General features: G+C 43.0%; 1 protein-coding gene across 4 annotated transcripts in view; it reads right to left on the bottom strand.

The window, feature by feature from the left end:
* CUL1 (cullin 1) overlaps positions 1-19,898 on the bottom strand; it is a 132,629-nt gene that overhangs the window by 21,548 nt on the left and 91,183 nt on the right. For all 4 annotated transcript variants that reach the window (XM_088474257.1, XM_088474254.1, XM_088474256.1 and 1 more), the window contains 6 exons: positions 19,716-19,847; positions 11,761-11,878; positions 4,337-4,413; positions 2,537-2,668; positions 1,788-1,880; positions 1,524-1,571 (listed from right to left, as the gene is read on the bottom strand). In XM_088474257.1, the coding sequence (XP_088330383.1) occupies positions 1,524-1,571; positions 1,788-1,880; positions 2,537-2,668; positions 4,337-4,413; positions 11,761-11,878; positions 19,716-19,847 (600 nt within the window). The remainder of the gene's footprint in view (positions 1-1,523; positions 1,572-1,787; positions 1,881-2,536; positions 2,669-4,336; positions 4,414-11,760; positions 11,879-19,715; positions 19,848-19,898) is intronic.

Raw genomic sequence — 19,898 nt, 5'->3', positions numbered from 1 at the left:
GCCACTGCCAGTACATTGCATTCACTGGGGGTGGTAACATTTCACTGGCATTGGAAGTGCGAATATGAAAAATGCAGCTGAATTGGACAGGGGTCTCCTATGCCCACCAAGTTTTGAGAAACTTTAAAAGGGTTAAAATTATTTTAGCCATAATTTTAGATGCTATTAGACTTATTACATAATGCAAGGCTATCCACATTGTGTCCACCAACTCTACCATGTCTCACACACATTTGACAATAACATCCAGTATGCAATAGTAGAATAATGGTTCTGTGCAGCTCACAGGATAAAGCACAAACAGCTATATATCCAGGCCAAATTTCACATCCCCACTGCACCTCTAATGTGTACCCAGCTTAAGAGATGGAGAAAGATTTAGACAATATCTTGAACAATTTGCCCGATTCCGAAGGATCGGAACAACAAATAGTCAAGCGTGTACCCACTATGCGCACTCCAGGTCGGCCCTGCATGCTGCTCAATCTGAAGATGTGATGGACGATGCCATGCATGTAGTAAGCAGCAGGGGAACGACATACCATGAGGACATTTACCAAATTGAGTGATGTACGCATACCACAATATGTCGTCCATCGCATCTGCAGTCGGCTGGGTACACAGGTCGTCTAATGTGTACCCAGCTTTAAGCTGGGTACACAGATGATATTTTGAATGATTTGGCAGATTCAGACGGATTGGAACAAATCGTTCAAATAGTCAAATGGGTACGCACTATACGCGCTCCCGCGGTGGCGTCAGTCACATCTTCAGGTTGGCCTACATGCTGGTCAATCTGTGGATCTCGTCAACAATTTCCAGCAAATCACATGGTGTGCACGCCCAACCGGACAAACGATGTGTTGTTCACACTTGCCCCCTATTTAAATTTGACATAAATCTTAATATTGTCGCTAGGCGTTTGTTAATCATTTGCTTTCTAAACACTTAACAATTTGTTACTACCGAATGAAGCACAATATATATTTTGGTAGATTGCATAGTGTGTGTATGCAGTATATCATTTACCCGGGAATTCAAGGGAAATCTGGACGACCATTGCATTGTTTGCGGATTGTCTAATGTGTACACCACCTTAACTTATGAAAATGTTTACTTTATCACCAAACCAGCCGTGTTATAAGATACAGAGAATGACACCGAGTAATGTAGAAGCAATACACAAGAGATCTCCAGGTATGTTCACTGTGCCGAGGAGAAGTTGCTAGACAGACATTACCCCTGATCATCAGTTTCACATTAGCCAATTTACCTTACAGTGCGTCCATTCCTAACTGAATTATATCAGACAGCCATATTTCTGGAGACTAAAACACACTGAGGCCTATGCAAACAGCTCACCCACTATGGCTTCTGAACTGGAGACAAATTTGTTGGTAAAATTGATTACCAAGTGTTGGTGAGAAGTGCTAATATAACATACTGCCCTATTCATCCCCCTGTGTATACAAGAATTTAAAAATAAAAAAATTATACATACAAATGGGAATTAATTCACTCACCAATAACTTTGATTTCAGTAAAATTTGTAGCACTTGCACCAAGATGTCCTGTAATAGAAATAGATATTAATATTTGATGTAGTATAAAGTTTTACGAGATAAGCTCTTGGGCTGAACATAAGAAAAAGCCACCCTAATATATAAAGCAGGCAATGGGGAAAAAGGAAGTAAAAAGTAGTGCCCGTATAAAGCCAGTTGGTCAGCCTGCATGCTACAGCCCTCATTCTTGGTGAAGTGAATAAACACCATAATATACAAAGGTACCATTTTTATCTGCGTGCTGTCTGTCAGCTGCTGCACTGTATAGGCATCTTCTGTGTTATACTGAAGCAGGATTGCCATCTGGAATGTGGATGCCTAAAACACAGAGTAAATGTCAAACTTCTGCTAATAAAGTATACTACTCCTACAATAACCCACATAAATTAATAGATGCAAGCTTCATTGTAGTGTCAATTTTAAGCAAAAGGTTACCAAGCCTGCTGTTCGCTGGGTGTGGTATGTTAGGTCGACATGTTCGAAATGTTCACATGCTTAGCATAGCATGTCAACTTTCATCATGTCTACATGGATGACATGTCAACATGAAAGAATGTTGACCTAACATCTCTGGTGGCAGTAACTTACCTGGTAGCGACGTCTCCAGCCTAGTCTTCCGGGTCCCACTGGCATTGTGACACCGCTCCCGGGGGAGACATCTGACGGAATGGTGTGCCGATGAATATTTTATCCCTAACCCTCCCCCTAGTGCCTAACCTATCCTCCCCCTGCAGCCTCACCTTAATCCTCCCATCAGCACATAATCAGAATGCAGGCGGTTGGGGTTATGTCCACATTTCACGTGGAGACATTTCAGATGTCGCCACTGTAAACATGTTGGCATTCTGAGGATGTCAACACAGTATACTGTCGACCATGTGACCAAATCCCTGTTTGGTAACCATTCAAATTCCATTTGCACCTTATTAAAGCTTCACACAATATCTGTATTTTATCCTTATGCAAATACCCACCTGCAAGGTGTATCTGTTTTTAAAACAGTTGGTAACCAATTCCCCTTTGGATAACTGATACAACCAAGTCAGCTTCCTCCCACTGTGACGACTGGCATAAAAAGCTGTAAACCTCTGGTAACTTCGTTCCAGCTGGAAGAAATAATAAAAAATATACTTTATTTCATGGAAACTGTATAGATTTAGTTTTGTAAGTAAAACCAGAGAATCAACTTGTACTCCTGAAACATTTAGAAGTTTCCTATCTCATGAAGTGGGCTGCAACCTGCAAAATGTGTCATTTATTTATATTATTGGAAACTCTAACCACTTTTATATAAAAAATTGTCTACTCCAATATCGGAGAAATAAATGAGAATTGCACTATTAGGGTTATATTTACTAAGTTCGAGTTTTAAGAAGTGGAGATGTTGCCCATAGCAACCATATTCTAGCTATTATCTTCTAAAAGGTGCTAGATAAATGTTAAACTAGAAACTGATTAGTTGCAACAAAGTGGGCAACGTCTCCACTTCTAAATACCCGCACTTTAGTAAATATACCCCTTTGCTTTTTTTGGGATCTAAATAAAATACTCGGTAATTCTACTGACAAGCCTACCCTTGTGCTTGGTGTCAGATCAGGATTGGGCATACCTTAAAAAAAAGGGGGGCTGATAATGAGATTATACTTTCCACACTCCCGACCCACAGGGTACTGTGCTGTTAAGGCTCCTGACAGTCTATATGCTAATTCTAGGAAAATAGGTACCCGCTCAGCCTAAGGAGGTTTGGATTCGATCATTAGCAAAGTCTCCCAGAATCAACCAATGCTCAGCCTCCAACTATTTGGAATTTCCTGCCTCAAAGAGAGGATGCACTGCCATATATGGTCTTCCTGTCAAAGTGACACCATAAACTGCAGCATTTTCAATGGCCTTCTATTGATGGTTTAAACTATGAACAGTTTTCAGTTAATGGTTTACTGCCATCAGTGGGCAGGCCAGTCAGAGGAGGCCAATCAGAGGAGGGCAGAGCTAAGGGATGGTCAACAGGACTAAGGGACGTGTGATGGAGGAAAAAAAAAAAAAAACCTGTCCCCGCGTCACCATCAATGGCTGAGAAATATCGTAACTACCATCGATTGCAAACGACATGTTACCCAATATACAGATGTGTCCTTGCACATCTTTGCTGTAGTCGCACCAAACATAACTTCTCAGCGTGCCAGGTTCCGTGAGACTCTGCTAGAGTTGGGCATCTTTTGTTGGCGAAAATGTGTTTAAGTCGCAATGTGATGTAACTAAGATGCACTAGGAGACTGTGCCGATTTATTTCATATGCACCACTTCTATATCTGTGTGCGACTGAGTCTCTCAGCATACGAAGTGCTACGATGCAGCTTTTTTCAACGCCGAGGTCAGTTTACAGACTCAATCACACACAGATATACATATGTCACATAACAAATGAATCAGCAGTCTCCTCGTTCGTCCCAGTCACATAACATTGCGACTTAGATGCATTTTCAGCAAAAACAAAAAACAAACCAACCGACGTTAGCAGAGCTGCACCGAACCTGGCGGCTCACTCCAGGCATGTCCCACTGCGTGGCGCTTTGAGGATAGATGCAAGAGGACACATCTGTACCTCCTGGGTGCATTTTTCTGTTGAAAATCTAGAAGTTACACTGGCTAAATAATCATTTTATCTTCAGGTCTAGTCACAGGAAAGGAATCTAGTCATTAGGGCTAATAAGTACAGTATTTCAGTCAAAATCTTAATGTTGAAGAAAGGTAAACAGGCAAATAAAACACTGTACCTCAGAGGGTAAAGCAAATGTGCAGAATTGTTGAAAAGGCCACGATCCAGAGCTGAGAACCTGTATGCTGAAATCCACTGCAGAGAGGGAGACAGAGAATTAGAATCACCAGTCTTACACTAAAAACAAATAGCTTGCTGTTGTCCATCATGTAACATTTACAGATGCATCCACATTGCATCCACATACATCTTACTTCCTGGCGCATTAAACAGCCATTCTAATCGCGCCATGCAGAGGTGTGACTCAGTAGCGCTGAGCGTCTTATTGTGCGGCTTTTTACCTTCAAATGAGTCTTATTCACAAAGCAATGCGAATAGAATGCACAAGAAGCTTTTGCCGATTAAAATATGTGGCATGTCTATATTCTGTGTGCGATTGCGGCTGTACCTGCATGCAAAATACTACATTACAGGGTCAGCGGCTGTGACACTAATGTAGCATTTTGCATGCAGATACAGCCGCATTGCGAAGATGCATTTGAAGGTAAAAAGTTGCACGAAAAGATGCCTGAGTGCTACCAAGCCACACGGTGCTCACGCGTTAGGTTTAACGAGACTTGTAGTGCACGACAGTAATATGTATGTGGACACATCTGTGCAACTTATTTCTGCTGTTATACATAGAGGAACAGAGCAAGGAGAGTATATTATGACTTGTCTCTAGGAATTTGGACACTAAGGATTGAATTTATGAATAAATCCATCTTATGGAGGAAAGGGGGAAAAAAAAAAAAAAACCCCTTCAGAAACCATGATGTGATGGAAGTGGAGAAATATATATATATATATATATATATATATATATATATATATATATATATATATATATATATATATATAAATATTTGAAACACTCAAATAACCAAATTGGACTAGTTAATACGAGGCCTTAAGAATGCTGAAAGCCTTCATACACCCAAAGTAAGTTTAAAGAGCGAGTACCATATGCCCATATATAGAACGGTGGTTAACATTATTCCCAACAGCAACTCCCTGATTATCCAGATGGATCTAACCAAAATATACACCAAAGGTTCAACATGGAAATGCAAACAGTGGACAATGGGCAATCCTGCCGCGTCCCCCTCTCAAGCCTATACAGGGACTTGCAAGTTCGGATTTATTGGCAATCTAAAACACGTGATAGCAGATAGCCAATAAGATGCAGTTTTTTGAGATCCGAACATATCCGAGTAAAACCGAACCCGCACATCTCTACTTGAAACATAACAGAGAACACACACTCTTTTTGTGGGCACAGAACAGCATCACCTATGGAATCAATGGGGGACCATACTGAAAGAGCACATGACTTCTCACAAATAACCCCATGTTACAGAACTTAGTAGCTTCAGAGATACCACTGCTCCACCATCTACAACACATCTGTTAATAAGCATAAGCAAGTGTCTAATTTCAGATGTCTTAATTCTGTTTGGCAATCCTGTATAGCAGATCAGCCAGAATATATGCAATATATCCATTACCAACAAAGAGATGTGCCTAAAGGACTCAGGTTAAGTAAATCTTTAACCAGCTAGTTTTAGCTTAGTAACCCTGAGGTTGTGTAAAACTCACCAAGTTCACTGAACTGTTATTCATATTTATTTACATTTGTTTTTTTTGTTTGTTTTTTTTACACCCTAAAGGTGCGTACACACGGGACAATTTTCTCCCCAAACAAAATTGTCCAGTGCGTCCCCGGCAGGGGTGTGCTCAGTTTTGTTAACAACACTGACCACAAACACTTAACGAAATCAAGAACGATTTTGTTCAGTGCCGGGAACCCCCCCCCCTTCATCCCCGAACATGTTCAACCAATATCGTCAGGTTGGATGGGAGGTTCGCCGATAAACGGCAACTACCAATGGGAGCGCGCATTGGTAGTTATCGTTCATCGTTTTGTAGCTGAAACTGGACGATTTTTTGGACGACTGAACGATAACTACATCGTTATCGTTCAGTCGTCCAAAAAAAATCAACACGTGTGTACGCACCATTACAGGCATTTGTTTGTAATTTTTAAAGGTCCCTCTCTCATTTTACCCATTGACTGGCTGTGCAAGTTTCCCGAAAAGGCTGTGGGCTCCTGTCATGACAGGAAACCCACTTATATAAGCATTAGAATAGCCAAAAGCGGAGATCTCACACCCCTAATTTTCTTGGTACTGATGACACCAAAAACTTCTCAGTGGATCACTGATGGAGAGATCCCTGCAGCAATCAAACATGAGCACTAACCTCCCTTTGCCTGCACTACAGAGGCCACTCTGAACCTGTGCTGATCTCTGAGGGACTAAAGACAAGGTAAAGATAAGAAAACACTGGGATTCTATAAAGTATAAAACACCTAACCCCCTTTCTGTAGGCTTCAATCCCCAGAAAGGACAGCTCAGCTGATGTCATGTCCATCACCCTTCATGTGATATGTGAAGTGTAACCTATATTGCCGAGCCTGGCTTTAAAGGCCTTCCAGAAAGTCACCACATAATTTTCCTCCTTCCTTTACCCCTGTACTTCAGCTGAATTATTCCCAGTTGTTGAGGAACGTCTGCCGCATCCACTATTTCTAAACAAACCTGCTCACATCTAGTAAGCCTTGTTCTAAGCTTTTACCCACCTCAGAAGCTTCTCTTCTTAAAGCGGGCACAAATACCTCTGGGTAACCCTCAGATAACCTGATGGTCTAAGAACACCACCATACCAGTCCATGCTGCAGTGACATTTTAAAGATATTGAGAACAATTATCAGATATTGTGCATTCAATTTGCAAAGCAAAACAGGAGGTTGTCCATGCTTCTCCTAATTCAGTGCTGCTTCTCTGCACTCTTTGGCTACTGATCTAGATAGCATATAACACGTCAAAGTGTTTTTGGTGGCATTCTCTTCTGGGGGAAACTCCTTTTTAGAAGGCAGGGGTAGTGCACTCTTTCCCAGAAAAGCACTAGAAATATAAATAAGACTTGCCACTCCTCTGCATACTATACTTTTCATAAGTAGATCAACAGCCATGGCGGAACACAGACCTCTTTGTAGGGCAGTTTTTTGCCAAATCCATTTCGCTTAAATGTTAAAGTGCTAAAGGTCCTAATCTGGGGCCTGCACACCTGCCTCAGCATGATGTCCCTTCATCTCTAAGTGGCAGGGCGCTAATTTGGCAGGTATGATTGCTGCACGCTAACAATGCCTGGGTCTGAGGGATTGTCTCCCATAGATATAGATTTCTCGTCTCTGCACTGCAACAGGTTTTTGCATGTTGAACCCTGGAATGTAGTTTTGCATTCTCTGCAGCCACCCCATGAGAAATGAGGCACTCCATGTCTTAAGTATCACTATGGAATTATTTCATTGGGTACTGCTGTAACCTATTTTCTGGTGCCTAAAAAGGACAGTTCCATTGAACCTATTTAGGAATTTAATGGCCCTATTTATCAACGAATGTTAATAACAGTAGCATTTAAGTATTGCAGGGGTACAAATGAATATGCCACTGGTATTCAGCATTAATTACCTCGCTGGCGAGGTCCAGTAACCTCCCCCTCGTCGGCGGTATCCTCTGCTCAGCATGTCAGACGCAACAGTCATTCTGCGCATGACAGTTTCACCCGGTGAGGACCCAGCAGTGCCTGGAAGGCTTCACTGAAGCCAGAAAGGTTGCTGCCAGGTCCCCATTGCCTGCAATGAAACCAAATCTTTCTCGCCATCTAAAGATGGCGAGAGCGATACACTAACAAACAGCAGGAATCTTAGATTACCGCTGTTTCCTAAATATCGAAAGGATGACAACTACTTTAGTGAGTTCTAAAGGAGTTATGTATTGTAGATAGATGGACACCTAAATATCTCAATGTCATTCCAAAGCCCAGCCAGTTCAAAATGGAATCACTTTGCAGAATATAAATGGAGTTCAGACAATTTTTAAAACTATTGATCTTAAAAAGACTTACAATAATGAACCAAACAGCCCAATACAATACAATAGTTACACTTAAGTGTTCATTTACAATGTAAGCCATCTTGTTTCACTGGTAAAATAAAAGTGTCTAAGCATTTTCTCTCAGAACATGTTTTGTTTTTGTGAAACACTTCATATTATTTTGTATTCTTACTCCTCAACTGGGTTTCTCAGGCTTGTAATTTATTTCTCATACGCCATGTAACTATGTTTTCACTACAGTAAAGCTGGGCATCCACTATATAATTTTCTGTCAGATATCTGTCCAATCTGGCTGGTTGGAATGAAAACCTGCTTACAAACACTGGAAAATAGCCAAAAATGGTTGTTCAGACAAATTGGTTAAAACACACAAATGTAACCAATTTGATCAAGTTTTTTTTTTTCCTTTTTCCAGTGTTTAAAACCATATGATCGATTGTCATTGGCTCCCATACATTACCAGGTTTTCATTCTAGCCAGCCAGATTGGACAGATATCTGACATATAATTGTATAGTGGATGCCCAGCTTTAGAGAGCTGATGTTCAGAATTCCTGAGTATGTGAGAAACGGGCTTTAGCATAGTTCACTTGTTAGCCTCTATGCAATAATAGAACATTTAGGGGGAGATGTAGCAAGCCTAAAGTGGACTAGTTGCCCAAAGCACCCAATCTGTTATTTTAAAGACTGTGCTAGATAAATGATAGTCAGAAGCGGATTGGTTGCTTTAAGCAACTTCTCCACTTTCTCTCTCTCCAAGGCTTGATCCATCTCTCCATCTCAATAATGATTCGTTAGATTTAATTAGTATAAAGTGTGTAGAAAGGCGTTAATCCATATGATGATTGGTAGTTATATAAAAATATGTTTACAGAATATAATAAGTAACAAGTGTATGAGGCTGCATCCTCCGATCAGGCTCACTGAGACTGTCATGTCCGGACAATATATGCTTTTCTTTATCCAGACTTACCGTTTTTGACTAAATTAATTTTTTGTAAGATACACATTTCTAGAACACAAGTTCCTTGAATTTGCAGTTGTAGAACAACATTTCTAAATTGCGATCCTTTAGCTGCTGGCACAGAGGGTGTTTACGACCAGTCACAGCAGCTTTCTAGTTATGATGATCTCAAGACCTAATGAAGACACCACCATGGAAGGAGAAAACCGCCAGCCTCCTCCTGACCATAAAAAAACACTGCTTTACCCAAATCCTGCACAGAAAAGGACCTTCAGGGTCTGCAAGTCATTACATCCCTGGGCAGCATATTCATCCCTTAGGAAAAGATCGGTTTTCTGCAGGTCACGTGTTCACATTCACTCAGTTATGCACTACACTGCTACCAGAATATATGAGGAGTATGTTATAATGCTGGTTTCTGACCAACTATACAGCAGTTACTTACAACTAGCCATATCCTCTCAGCAGTCCCTTAATCCATAGCCTCCCAGTCTACAAGCTTTGCTTTCTTTGCATATGTAAGCTTTTTTTCTAGGCGTCCAAAGACGCAAGATTACCGGGCAAAATGGCATCCTAAATTTCCGGAGGGTTAGGTGCTTTGATGAAAAAAAATCTCCCCATAAATATTCTGGAACAGGGGGTGGTATTTCTACACTGTTATCTAGTAGTCTATGACCTCAGAGGATGACCTTGTACCAGTCCAAAGGGGAAACTACCACCATGGCAAAATAATCAATCATCAGGGAGATGGGAATGGCAGGAAAAGAAGTCACACGGATCCCGACAAGGCAAAGGCACACAAACAAAGATTACAAGCAGTCAGATCATGAAAGTGCAAAAACTATAATCACCCACTTTCTGAATTGTGAGCAAATAGATGATCAGATGATTAGGCATTTAATCCATGCGTTTTTCTTCAGAGCATATGGTACCTTTGGCACATCAACACTACTTTATTTCAAATCTCAAGACTGTGTGGCTGCCAGAGTCGTGGCCTGGCACCACCAATTTTTCTTCAGCCACGCTTATACAGGCAAACAAGTGGAAAGCAGGTTGAAGAAGTTGGGAGTGCTTTGTATTCAAATGTGGTTACTCTACTGGCAGATGACCCCTGGCATCTCGTCTTGACCACTGCTGTAAAAATTATGGATTAGTACTACACTCCAACTTCACTCTCAAGCCTTCAACAAAGTAGGGCTCTTTAGGTCATCAAAGACTGTTCTCATTTCCTGTACTTGGAAAAAGACTGGAAGCACCAATACCTATACCACCTTTTTCCCTTCATCAGTCTCCTCAAAGTGTGGCTCTTCTAGCTCTGCACACAATTCTTAGTTTCAACCATTGCTGAACTTGTTCTTCAAATTAGAAAAACAGCTTATTTCAGTTCCACTATCTGTCATTCTTCTAGAATGAGTCTGCAACTCTTGGCACGCATGTCACCTCTGAGACATGTGGATATTTCCAGAGGCACACTGCAGAGTCCGCACTGCTCCTCCCCTCCTGCTCCACTTCCTTCGCTAAGACCAGACCTATGATAAAACAGCATCCCACAGGGGCAGGCGAAAATCACTAAGACCAGGCTGGCAACCCATTAGGGGAGGCAGGAGTAGTTATACAAAGTGATCATCCAGACAATGGGTCATTGGTAAGAGAGTTTGGTGTGTCACAGGAGCCAAGGAGAGCCACAACAGAGAGAAATTATGTAGGAGACCTCCACAGATATGCCAGATAAAGCGAGTCAGTGACATGAAGTGACAATCCCCTCAGGCCAAAAACAGTGACACTTGCAGACTTTTTGTGTTTGTTAACCTATAAGCAAATTTGCAAAAAACTTTTTCAATAGTGCATCCCACAGCAATGGCAGTACCTCATCTATTACTTTTGTAATAGTTTGTACATGTTTTAATGGTAGTGACATTTTAGAATTTCGTTTTGGCTAGCAATACTGAACAGCTGGCACCCAAAAGATAAAAATGTTGCCTAACCCCGCTATAGAAATATTGACATGAAAGATTGTCAATCTGGCCATAAGCACAGCAAAAACAGTATGTGAGACGACAACTCTCCTGCAAGGTGCAATTTCTTCTCTTTCACAAGGCTTGAAGACCACATCTCAGCCACAGCACCCACAGATGATTTGACCAACATGTTGTCAGACGCTAAAATGTCTTGTATTTTTCCAAGCACAGTATGGAGGTATTTCTGTTGTCAACAGTTTGTCCTCTATGTGTATGTGTGTGTCATACATTTCCTCCTTTAAGCCTGGGGTGTATGGCCTGCAGATTGAGTCCTCTTTCCTTACTTAAACTCCTAGCCGCAGGGCCTATACCAACCTTACTGTGTCCCCAAATGAACTACATGAGACAGATTTAACAGCAAGTACTAAAATCCTGTTGTTCAGGTGCTATGGTTTAAAAGCACTAGTGAATTATTTAATGTTCAGAAGAAAAAAAAAAAAAATCATGATATTGCAAACTACACACATTATCCATGAATATTTCAGTCAGACTGTGCTACTTACAGTCAAGTGGTTCTGAATTTGTTAGATGCTTCTTAAACTGCTCATTCAAGTCCTTGCTGACCCCAATGTCTTGGAACATTCTCTGAAGTTTTGAAGTGTATTCAAAACCGCAAGCTTGCTATAAAGAGAACGCACATAGTAAGGAGTGTAAAATAATGCTATTATACTATATTTACAAAGGCACCACAAGGGGTTTGCAGGCCCTTCGAGTACATACACAGATACAGTGCAAACATAAAATATATACAGTGCATGCACATTACAGTACATATCAAAGCAGAACATAGCAGGATACAAATATAAACATTGATGCATTAAGAGTCATCATAACCACAGATATGCGCAGGCTGAACCTGTAAGCTTCAAAATCACTGTTGGCAATGGGGAGGAGATAATGGTATAAGTAAGGAAAGATGGGCACATGAGGGAAGAGGACCCTGGATGGCAGACATGGATGACAGAGGGGGGTTTATGTGCAAGTACACTAAGAGGTGGGATAGCATGACAGCTGGTGGCCTTTTAAAGCTCATTTCTTTATAAAAGTCTATTTGAAGCTTGAGAAGTGGAAAGTCTGACAATGCGAGGAAGTGAGGTCTTGTGGTCTGGAGCAGAACGGCATAATCCTGGAGGTAGGGCTGGGATGCGGTAAACAGCTGGGAAGAGAGGCAGAAGTTGTTGCTAAAGTGAAGTCAGCAGGCGGAAGGGGAGGTCAGATGTAAGAAAGAAGAAGATTGGGTGATGGCTTTGTAGGCAAGTATCAGTATTTTAAATAGGATTCTGTAAGGAAAAGGGAGCCAGAGAAATGTCTGATCAGATAAGGGCCATTAATTCATCTCCAGACGCTGGAGGGAAAGGGAGTAAGTGGAGTGAGGAGAGCCTGGTATGTGGTGATGTCTGAAGTATGAATTCCATTTTGATTGCAAAGTGGGTGGCAAAGTCACAGACAGGATAGAGGAGTGAAGACAGAGGAGGGAATTGAAGGTAGCAAAGAGATGACTGGGATTGGCGAGGAGATAAGGGTTCTGAAATAAGACTTAAATAAGATTTGGAGATGTAAAAGGACAGCACTGTAGTAAGAGATCATAAATTTGAAGTGGAGAAATTCCACAAGGGAGCGCAATTTCCTCCAATGTCGCTACTGCAGTTCGAAAAACACTTGCAGGCATTTGGTGCATTTGGAATGGCAGGGTTGAGGCACTTCTCTATGGAGGGAAGTAGTAACAACTGGGGCAACAGTATCCAGGGCAGATGTAAGGGTGCTATTGTAGAGGAAAATGGCATGGCCAAGGCAGGAAAGGGTGGCAATGTGGGAGGACAGTGTTTCTAATAGGGAGCACTATTCACGCTGGGATGTTTTGGAAGGGTGCAGCATCCTACCCTTTTTTAAGAAATTATATTTTATTAAATACTTATATACACATACATACAAAATATATATATATATATATATATATATATATATATATATTACATTTTCTATTCAAGAAGCACAATAATTCTCCAATATTGAAGAATTGTACGTTAGCTCATAGAGCACAATCACATACTGATCAGTTCCTATATATCGCTGACAGATATCATTAACTGGTATTGGATATAATCATACTCGCATATGCTCAACTGCAGACATAGCATTATTAATGATACTTCACCAATAATCAAAACACATAACCCCCAACAAAAATAATAAAGTAATTCACAAAATTAACAATATAATCAAAATTAAATGTTATGCACTACCTGAGCCACATATCAGCACTATTACCATAAAGACATTCAATATGTTTAAAAAGAGAGAGCATCTATTATCTGCATAAATCCTAAACCACAGTAAGACCCATTTCTAACTATGAACCTCGAGACACTTCATAAAATCTAGATTGGATCCAACTATGCCAGGCCGTATCAAATTTAGACTCAGACTTGCGTATCATATACATATATTTTTCATGTGACAGTAGAATTAACCAGCGCCTTCCAGGATACAAAATCAGGACCTATAGATGCCAACCAAGATTTAGCGATAAGAACCTTGGCCAGAGTGCAGAGTTTGATGACCAGTTGTGCAGCATATTTATCTAAAGCATCAGGAGGTAATATACCAAGGACACAAACAATGGGAGTCAATAGAGCAATAGGCACACCCATATCAGCTATAACTTGAATGACTCTACCCCAAAAGTCACCCACCACAGAGCAATCCCATAGCAGATGCCAGAAGGTACCGCTAGATAGCACACATTTCGAACAGGTATCCGTAGCTCTCCCAGCAAACTGCATAAGCTTAACGGGCGTGAGATATGTCCTATGAAATATAAAAAGCTGTATCTGCTGGAACCTAATTGAAGCAGTAGTGCACCTAGGACATGGGTCTTCAATCTTTGGCCCTCCAGCTGCTGTGGAACTACAGATCCCAGGATGCCCTGCCACAGTTTTAGCATGCTGTTATATCAAAACAGAGGCAGGGCATGTTGGGATGTGTAGTTCCACAGCAGCTGGAGGGCCAAAGGTTTAAGACCCCTGACCTAGGAGATTGCATAGCAAGATTCCATGATTCACCACTTAAAAGGACCAACATCAGCCACCCATTGTTCCCTAAGGCCAAGAGAACAGAACAGTGATGAGCGGATATCCTAAAGGAGTATAGACCAGATATGGCTCTATGCGACCCTAAGGACAGCAACAGCTTTTTAATAGGAGAATCAATTATGACCAGGGCAAAATTAGAGAATTGGGCAGACAAGACATGCCGTAATTGAGGATAACTGTAAAAATAAGTGTTTGGTAAATGAAATTCGTCTCTCAATTGAGAGAAGGCTTTAAGAACACCATTATCACATATTTGTCCGATAGATATCAGACCCCGATAACCCCCACACTTTATCCATTTGTATAAAGAGACAACTCAGACAGCACTTTGGAATTTAATAATGGAGTATCCGGGTCTATCCACTCATAATGAATCAATCTGGTAATTAATTTCCAGATTTTATTGGCCTGATAGAACAAAGGGGAGTCCCTAATAGAACATCCCTCCGCAAGTAGGGCCTGCAAAGGAGTGTGACCCGTTGAAGACTGGGACACCAACATACAAACTAAATCATTCACCTGGTCACCTTGCAGCCATAAGCGCAAATGCGCCAGCTGAGATGCAAAGTAGTACATCCGAAAGTGATGAAGAGCAAGAACCCCTGCGCACCTGGATCTAGTAAGATTATTCAATTGAATCCTAGGGCGTTTATTTATCCAGACCAGAGAGTATACCATATTGTTCAGTTTCCTAAATATGGATAGTGGTACGTAAACCGGAGAGTGTTGGAATACATACAAAAATGTAGGTTGAACAACCATTTTAACCAAATTAATTTGACCAATGTCAGGGGCAATTTATTCCATACTCAAGATTTCCCCCGATGATGTTCAAACAATGGTTGAACATTAAGGGGAACATAATCTCGTGGATAGTTCGTTTAAAAAATTTGGGGATTTGGGTCACTATCAACCCATTTTAGGGGAAGGGATATAATAGGGGTGGTAGGACAAGACCCTCGAAGCGGCATAATATGGGATTTCCCCCAATTTATCTTTAAATGCCAAAAGTTGTAAATCACCCGAAGAACCACCGGCATGGAAACAACATAATCAGCCAAAAATAGTAAAACGTCATCAGCATACAAAGCAACAGAGTCACCTCTGCTGCCCACTTTAAGATCATCTATATCCAGTTGAGAGCACAGCATACACGCCAGCGGTTTTATGGCCAGAGCAAACAAGGCCAGGGACAGAGGTCATCCCTGTCTCGTGCCCTTGGCCAACGGAAAAGGAGAAACTTAACCAAACCACTGACACCCATGCTCTAGGAGCCAGATACAGTAACTGAACCCATTTAATAAAACGTGGACCTATCCTGAGGGCCCTCATAACTTCCCATAGATATTGCCATTCACGGAATCAAAATGCTTTGGCTGCATCGAATTACACTATAACTGAAGAGGATTCATCCCCATGAGAGACCTGTATATGAGTAAATAAATCGCCGGAGATTCTCAGCAGCCTGCCATTTTTAACGATGTTGAGATGCGCCCTGCCCATTTTGCATCACCTCCACAAACCACAGCGGTGTTGTGCCTACCACACACAGACACGAAGTCTGGGAGCCACCACAGAGCAACAGAAGACGGGTAGAGCAAAGGGCTAAAACAGGTGCACACCATTCAAAGAGGTAGGACTGACGCCCCCTCAATGTTATTGGCAGCCCGCCATCCACATAGAAGCCTGGAGCCACACAGTCTCTGCCAGACCACTGCTCACACAGAAGCTCGGAACCACGCAGTCTGTGCTGCCCATGGGAAAGGAGAGCCAAGCTGCCAATGCCCGCATAGGCAGGAGGGAGTCTGCAAATTACTGTAGCTGTGGAGTACAGGTAGGCAGCCCTTCATGTCACTTCACTGCCCAGTGAGTCAGAAAAATCGCAACCGTGAGCGAAGAGGAGATCAAGGGAGTGGCAGCTTGAGGAGGCCCACTGAGTATTATGTAACTTGATCATTATAATAAACCTTGATCTCAAAATTACATATGCTACTTATTTTTTTTGTGCTTCTGTTAGGACACATTAAAAGAAATTTCTCTTTCATCGATGCTGGGAGACACTGGACCATGAGGTTATAGCTGGGACTGCAGGAGCTGGCACTTAAATCACACTGACATAATGGGGTTGCAGAGGGGATGAGCTTTATTTTAAGTGCCAGAGGAGGTCGGCACGGGTAAGGGCTGCTCTGAAGCACATTGTAGTTATTTCTTGCGTGTTTCTTTGTAATACTTTTATTTTTTTTTCTAGTTAGGAACCCCACAGAGGGGGAGTAGAACTTGCTGGCTGGAAAGTGTGTGTGCAGGGAGAGGACGCATAGCGCAAGGGGGCGGAGCCCGTCACCACTGGACTTGGAGGCCTAAACACAAGCGGTCTCTGATCTCGTGGAAGAGGCGTGGATGGCCCCAGATAAGTTCTCTGTCCCTAGCAAGTTTGCGTCCCTTTACCCGCTTCCGTCTGACTATGTCAGCAAGTGGGCGCAACCTCCCAAGGTGGATGCGGCAGTGGCCCGTTTGGCTAAGCACACTGTGCTTCCCGTTCAGGGTGCGCGTCCCTCAAGGATCCGCTGGATAAGAAATTGGAAGGTTGCCTTAAGTCCATATTTATTGGCTCACTTGCTGGCCTCAGCGTGGGTCACTCGGGCCATGGAAACCTGGGCCGACAAGCCTGTTGCTGGACTTCAGGGGGGTCTTGTCCAGAAAGGCATTATTGGATTTGGTGGAACAGCTTCGCGGGGAGGCTGAATAGGTGTTTGAGGCTGTCCAGAACGGTGCTCAGGTGTCATCCACGACGGCCGTTTCGGCTCGGAGGGCGCCCTGGCTCCGCGCCTGGGAGGCTGACGCTAAATCCAAGTGGTCTTTAGAATCTCTCCCATTCGGCAGGGGGTATTCTATTTGGGGGTGAATTGGACACCATTATTGCCCAGGCTACCAGGGGGAAAAGCACTTTCCTGCCCGTGGTGGCCCAAAAACAGCGGGCCCCACGGTTTCAGCCCTTTCGCTCCTCCTTCCGAGGGGGAGGAACTACTAGAGGTCAGTCTGCCTGAGGCCAGTTTTTCCCCAGTAGGTGTTCCGCTCCTCGGGGCAGGTTCTCGGGTACTTACAGGCGCTCGGGAGCCAACGCTCCAGTGAAGCCTAGTGCCCGACTGGGACCCGGCCCACCCAGTTTGGTCGGGGGTAGGCGGACGCCTGCTCCAGTTCAGATATTGGTGGGTGGAGTCAATGGCCGATGCCTGGGTGCGGGGCATCGTCTCCCAAGAATATGTCATTGACCTCAGGGGTCTGCTGCCTTAACGATTTTTCACTACGGCCCTTCCCCGGAACACTGAGAAGAGAGTGGCCTTGGACCGAGCCATCAGTTCTCTGCCTGCAGAAGGAGTTGTGGTTCAAGTACGGGCACCGGAACAGAAACAAGGATTCTACTACAACCACTTCCTTGTTCAGAAGCCCAACGGCACCTATCGCCCGATCTTGAAGCCTTGAACAACAGACTGTGGATGGACCGATTCCGCATGGAATCTCTCCGCTCAGTGATCCAAGGAATGTCAGACTACAAGTTTTTGGCCTCGCTCGACGTCCGGGACACATACCTCCACATTCCTATTTGATCAGATCATCATTCTCTACTCATGTTTGCAGTCGGCCCGGCACACTATCAGTTCCAGGGTCTGCCTTTCGGCCTGAAACAGCCCCACGCACCTTCACAAAGATCATGGCGGCTATGACGAGGGCGGGATAATGGTCGTTCCCTATTTGGACGATCTGCTGGTAAAAGCAGATTCAGCTTCCCAATTGCAGGCCCATCTGCACCACACTGTGCAGGTGCTTCAGGATCATGGCTGGATCCTGTACTTCGAGAAATCTCACCTGACGTCTTGCCAGCGCCTGATGTTCCAGGGAGTCATCTTCGACGCCTCTCTCCAATGAGTCTACCTGCCAGAGCCCAAAGCCCGGGCCCTCCAGGATTTGGTCACAACTGTGCTGTCGGTTCCTCGGCCGTCCATAAAACTGTTGGGCACGATGGTCTCCATCTTCGAGACCATCCAGTACCCCCATTTCCACTCGCAAGAGTTCCAGTGGGAAATTCTCCACTGAGGACCTCTCCTCTCAGTATCCGGTTCTGTCGGACAGCACTCGGCAATCCCTTCAGTGGTGTCGGGTTTCCGATCACCTGCTCAGAGGTCGCTCCTTGGGTTTGGTTGGAATTTATTTTTTCTCCGATTACCATGTTACCTCAGATACTCCAGCGGATCAAAAAAGCAACAGGTTCCGTTGAGCCTTGTGGCTCCTAACTGGCCATGCAAGTCGTGGTATGCCGCTGTTCTCAAGCTGTCTGGATCTGCTGCTGCAGGATCCGTTTCAACACGAGGACTTTCCTCGATTGGCTTTAACGGACTGGTTTTTGAGACAGAGCTCTTAAGGGCTATGGGGTTTTCCCCTTCTGTGGTCCGTACTATGTTGCGGGCCCAGAAACCGGTTTCGTCGCACAACTATCACAGGGTCTGGAAGATCTACATCTTGTGGTGTGAACGGCATGAGAGAGAAGAGAGGATTTTTGGGTACTTACAGTTGAATAATTTTCTCTGAATCATGCTGCGTTCCCTCCCTCATGCTCAGTCGTGTTGTTTTTTTTAATTTTCTTTTTGATTATAGTAGTTTCACTGGGTTACTCCTTCTCGTTACCAGGCACTTTTGAAGTTGTACTGACATCAAGGGGGTTGCAGAGGGGAGGAGCTTAGGGTTAAAGATACAAGTTTATTTTAAGTGCCAGCTCCTGCAGTCCCAGCTACAGCCCCATGGTCCAGTGTCCCCCAGCATGATTCAGAGAAAAGGATTCAACGGTAAGTACCCAAAAATCCTCTTATCATATGACAAGCAAATAGGTTTGGTCAAAGCTGTACTACGAAAAGGAAGCAGAAAAGGAGTAAGATTAGCAATATTTAAAAATCAGGGAAGTACCCATATTGGTTTAACATTCCATTACAGATGTTTTTCACAACTTTTTAATGGATTACAACAGAAATTTACTAAAATAGGAGTTCCAGACACAACCCCTGCCTGCTCCTGCAAACACAAGAAGCAATGCATGGCAAAGAGTCTCCTTTTACTTATTGTCTTTAGTTCGTTGGCTACGCAAATTTAGCAATGGAAGCCTCTCCTTGTGACACCGTGCACAGCATTAATGTAGGAAGGGGCTATTTTGATGCACAGTCCATATGTTTTTTTTTTTTTTTTAAATATCTGAAATTAGTGACTTAAATTTCACAGGAGAAGGTGCTTAAACCTACTTTGAATATAAAAAATGCCCTTCTATAATGGGGTCCGGGAAACATCAGTAATCAAAGGACTACTCCAGTTACAGTACTTACCTTAAGTTTGGATATCATACTTGCTTCAGCATCATCACTCGCACTGTTCTGATGAACGAGGCGTTTTGCAAGCATTTTTGCATAGAATTTTTGAAACACGTCCTTATCTTCTATATACTTAAATACCACCATCTGCAAAAGAGATAGTTTTTCATGTTCCTAGACCTCAGTTTTCAATGAATA

The sequence above is a fragment of the Taudactylus pleione genome, unplaced genomic scaffold (assembly GCF_031769625.1).
Source record: "Taudactylus pleione unplaced genomic scaffold, aTauple2 ptg000150l, whole genome shotgun sequence".
Lineage (NCBI taxonomy): Eukaryota > Metazoa > Chordata > Amphibia > Anura > Myobatrachidae > Taudactylus > Taudactylus pleione.
Note: the sequence above shows the minus strand (reverse complement) of the source record. Positions and strands in the feature narration are given on the sequence as shown.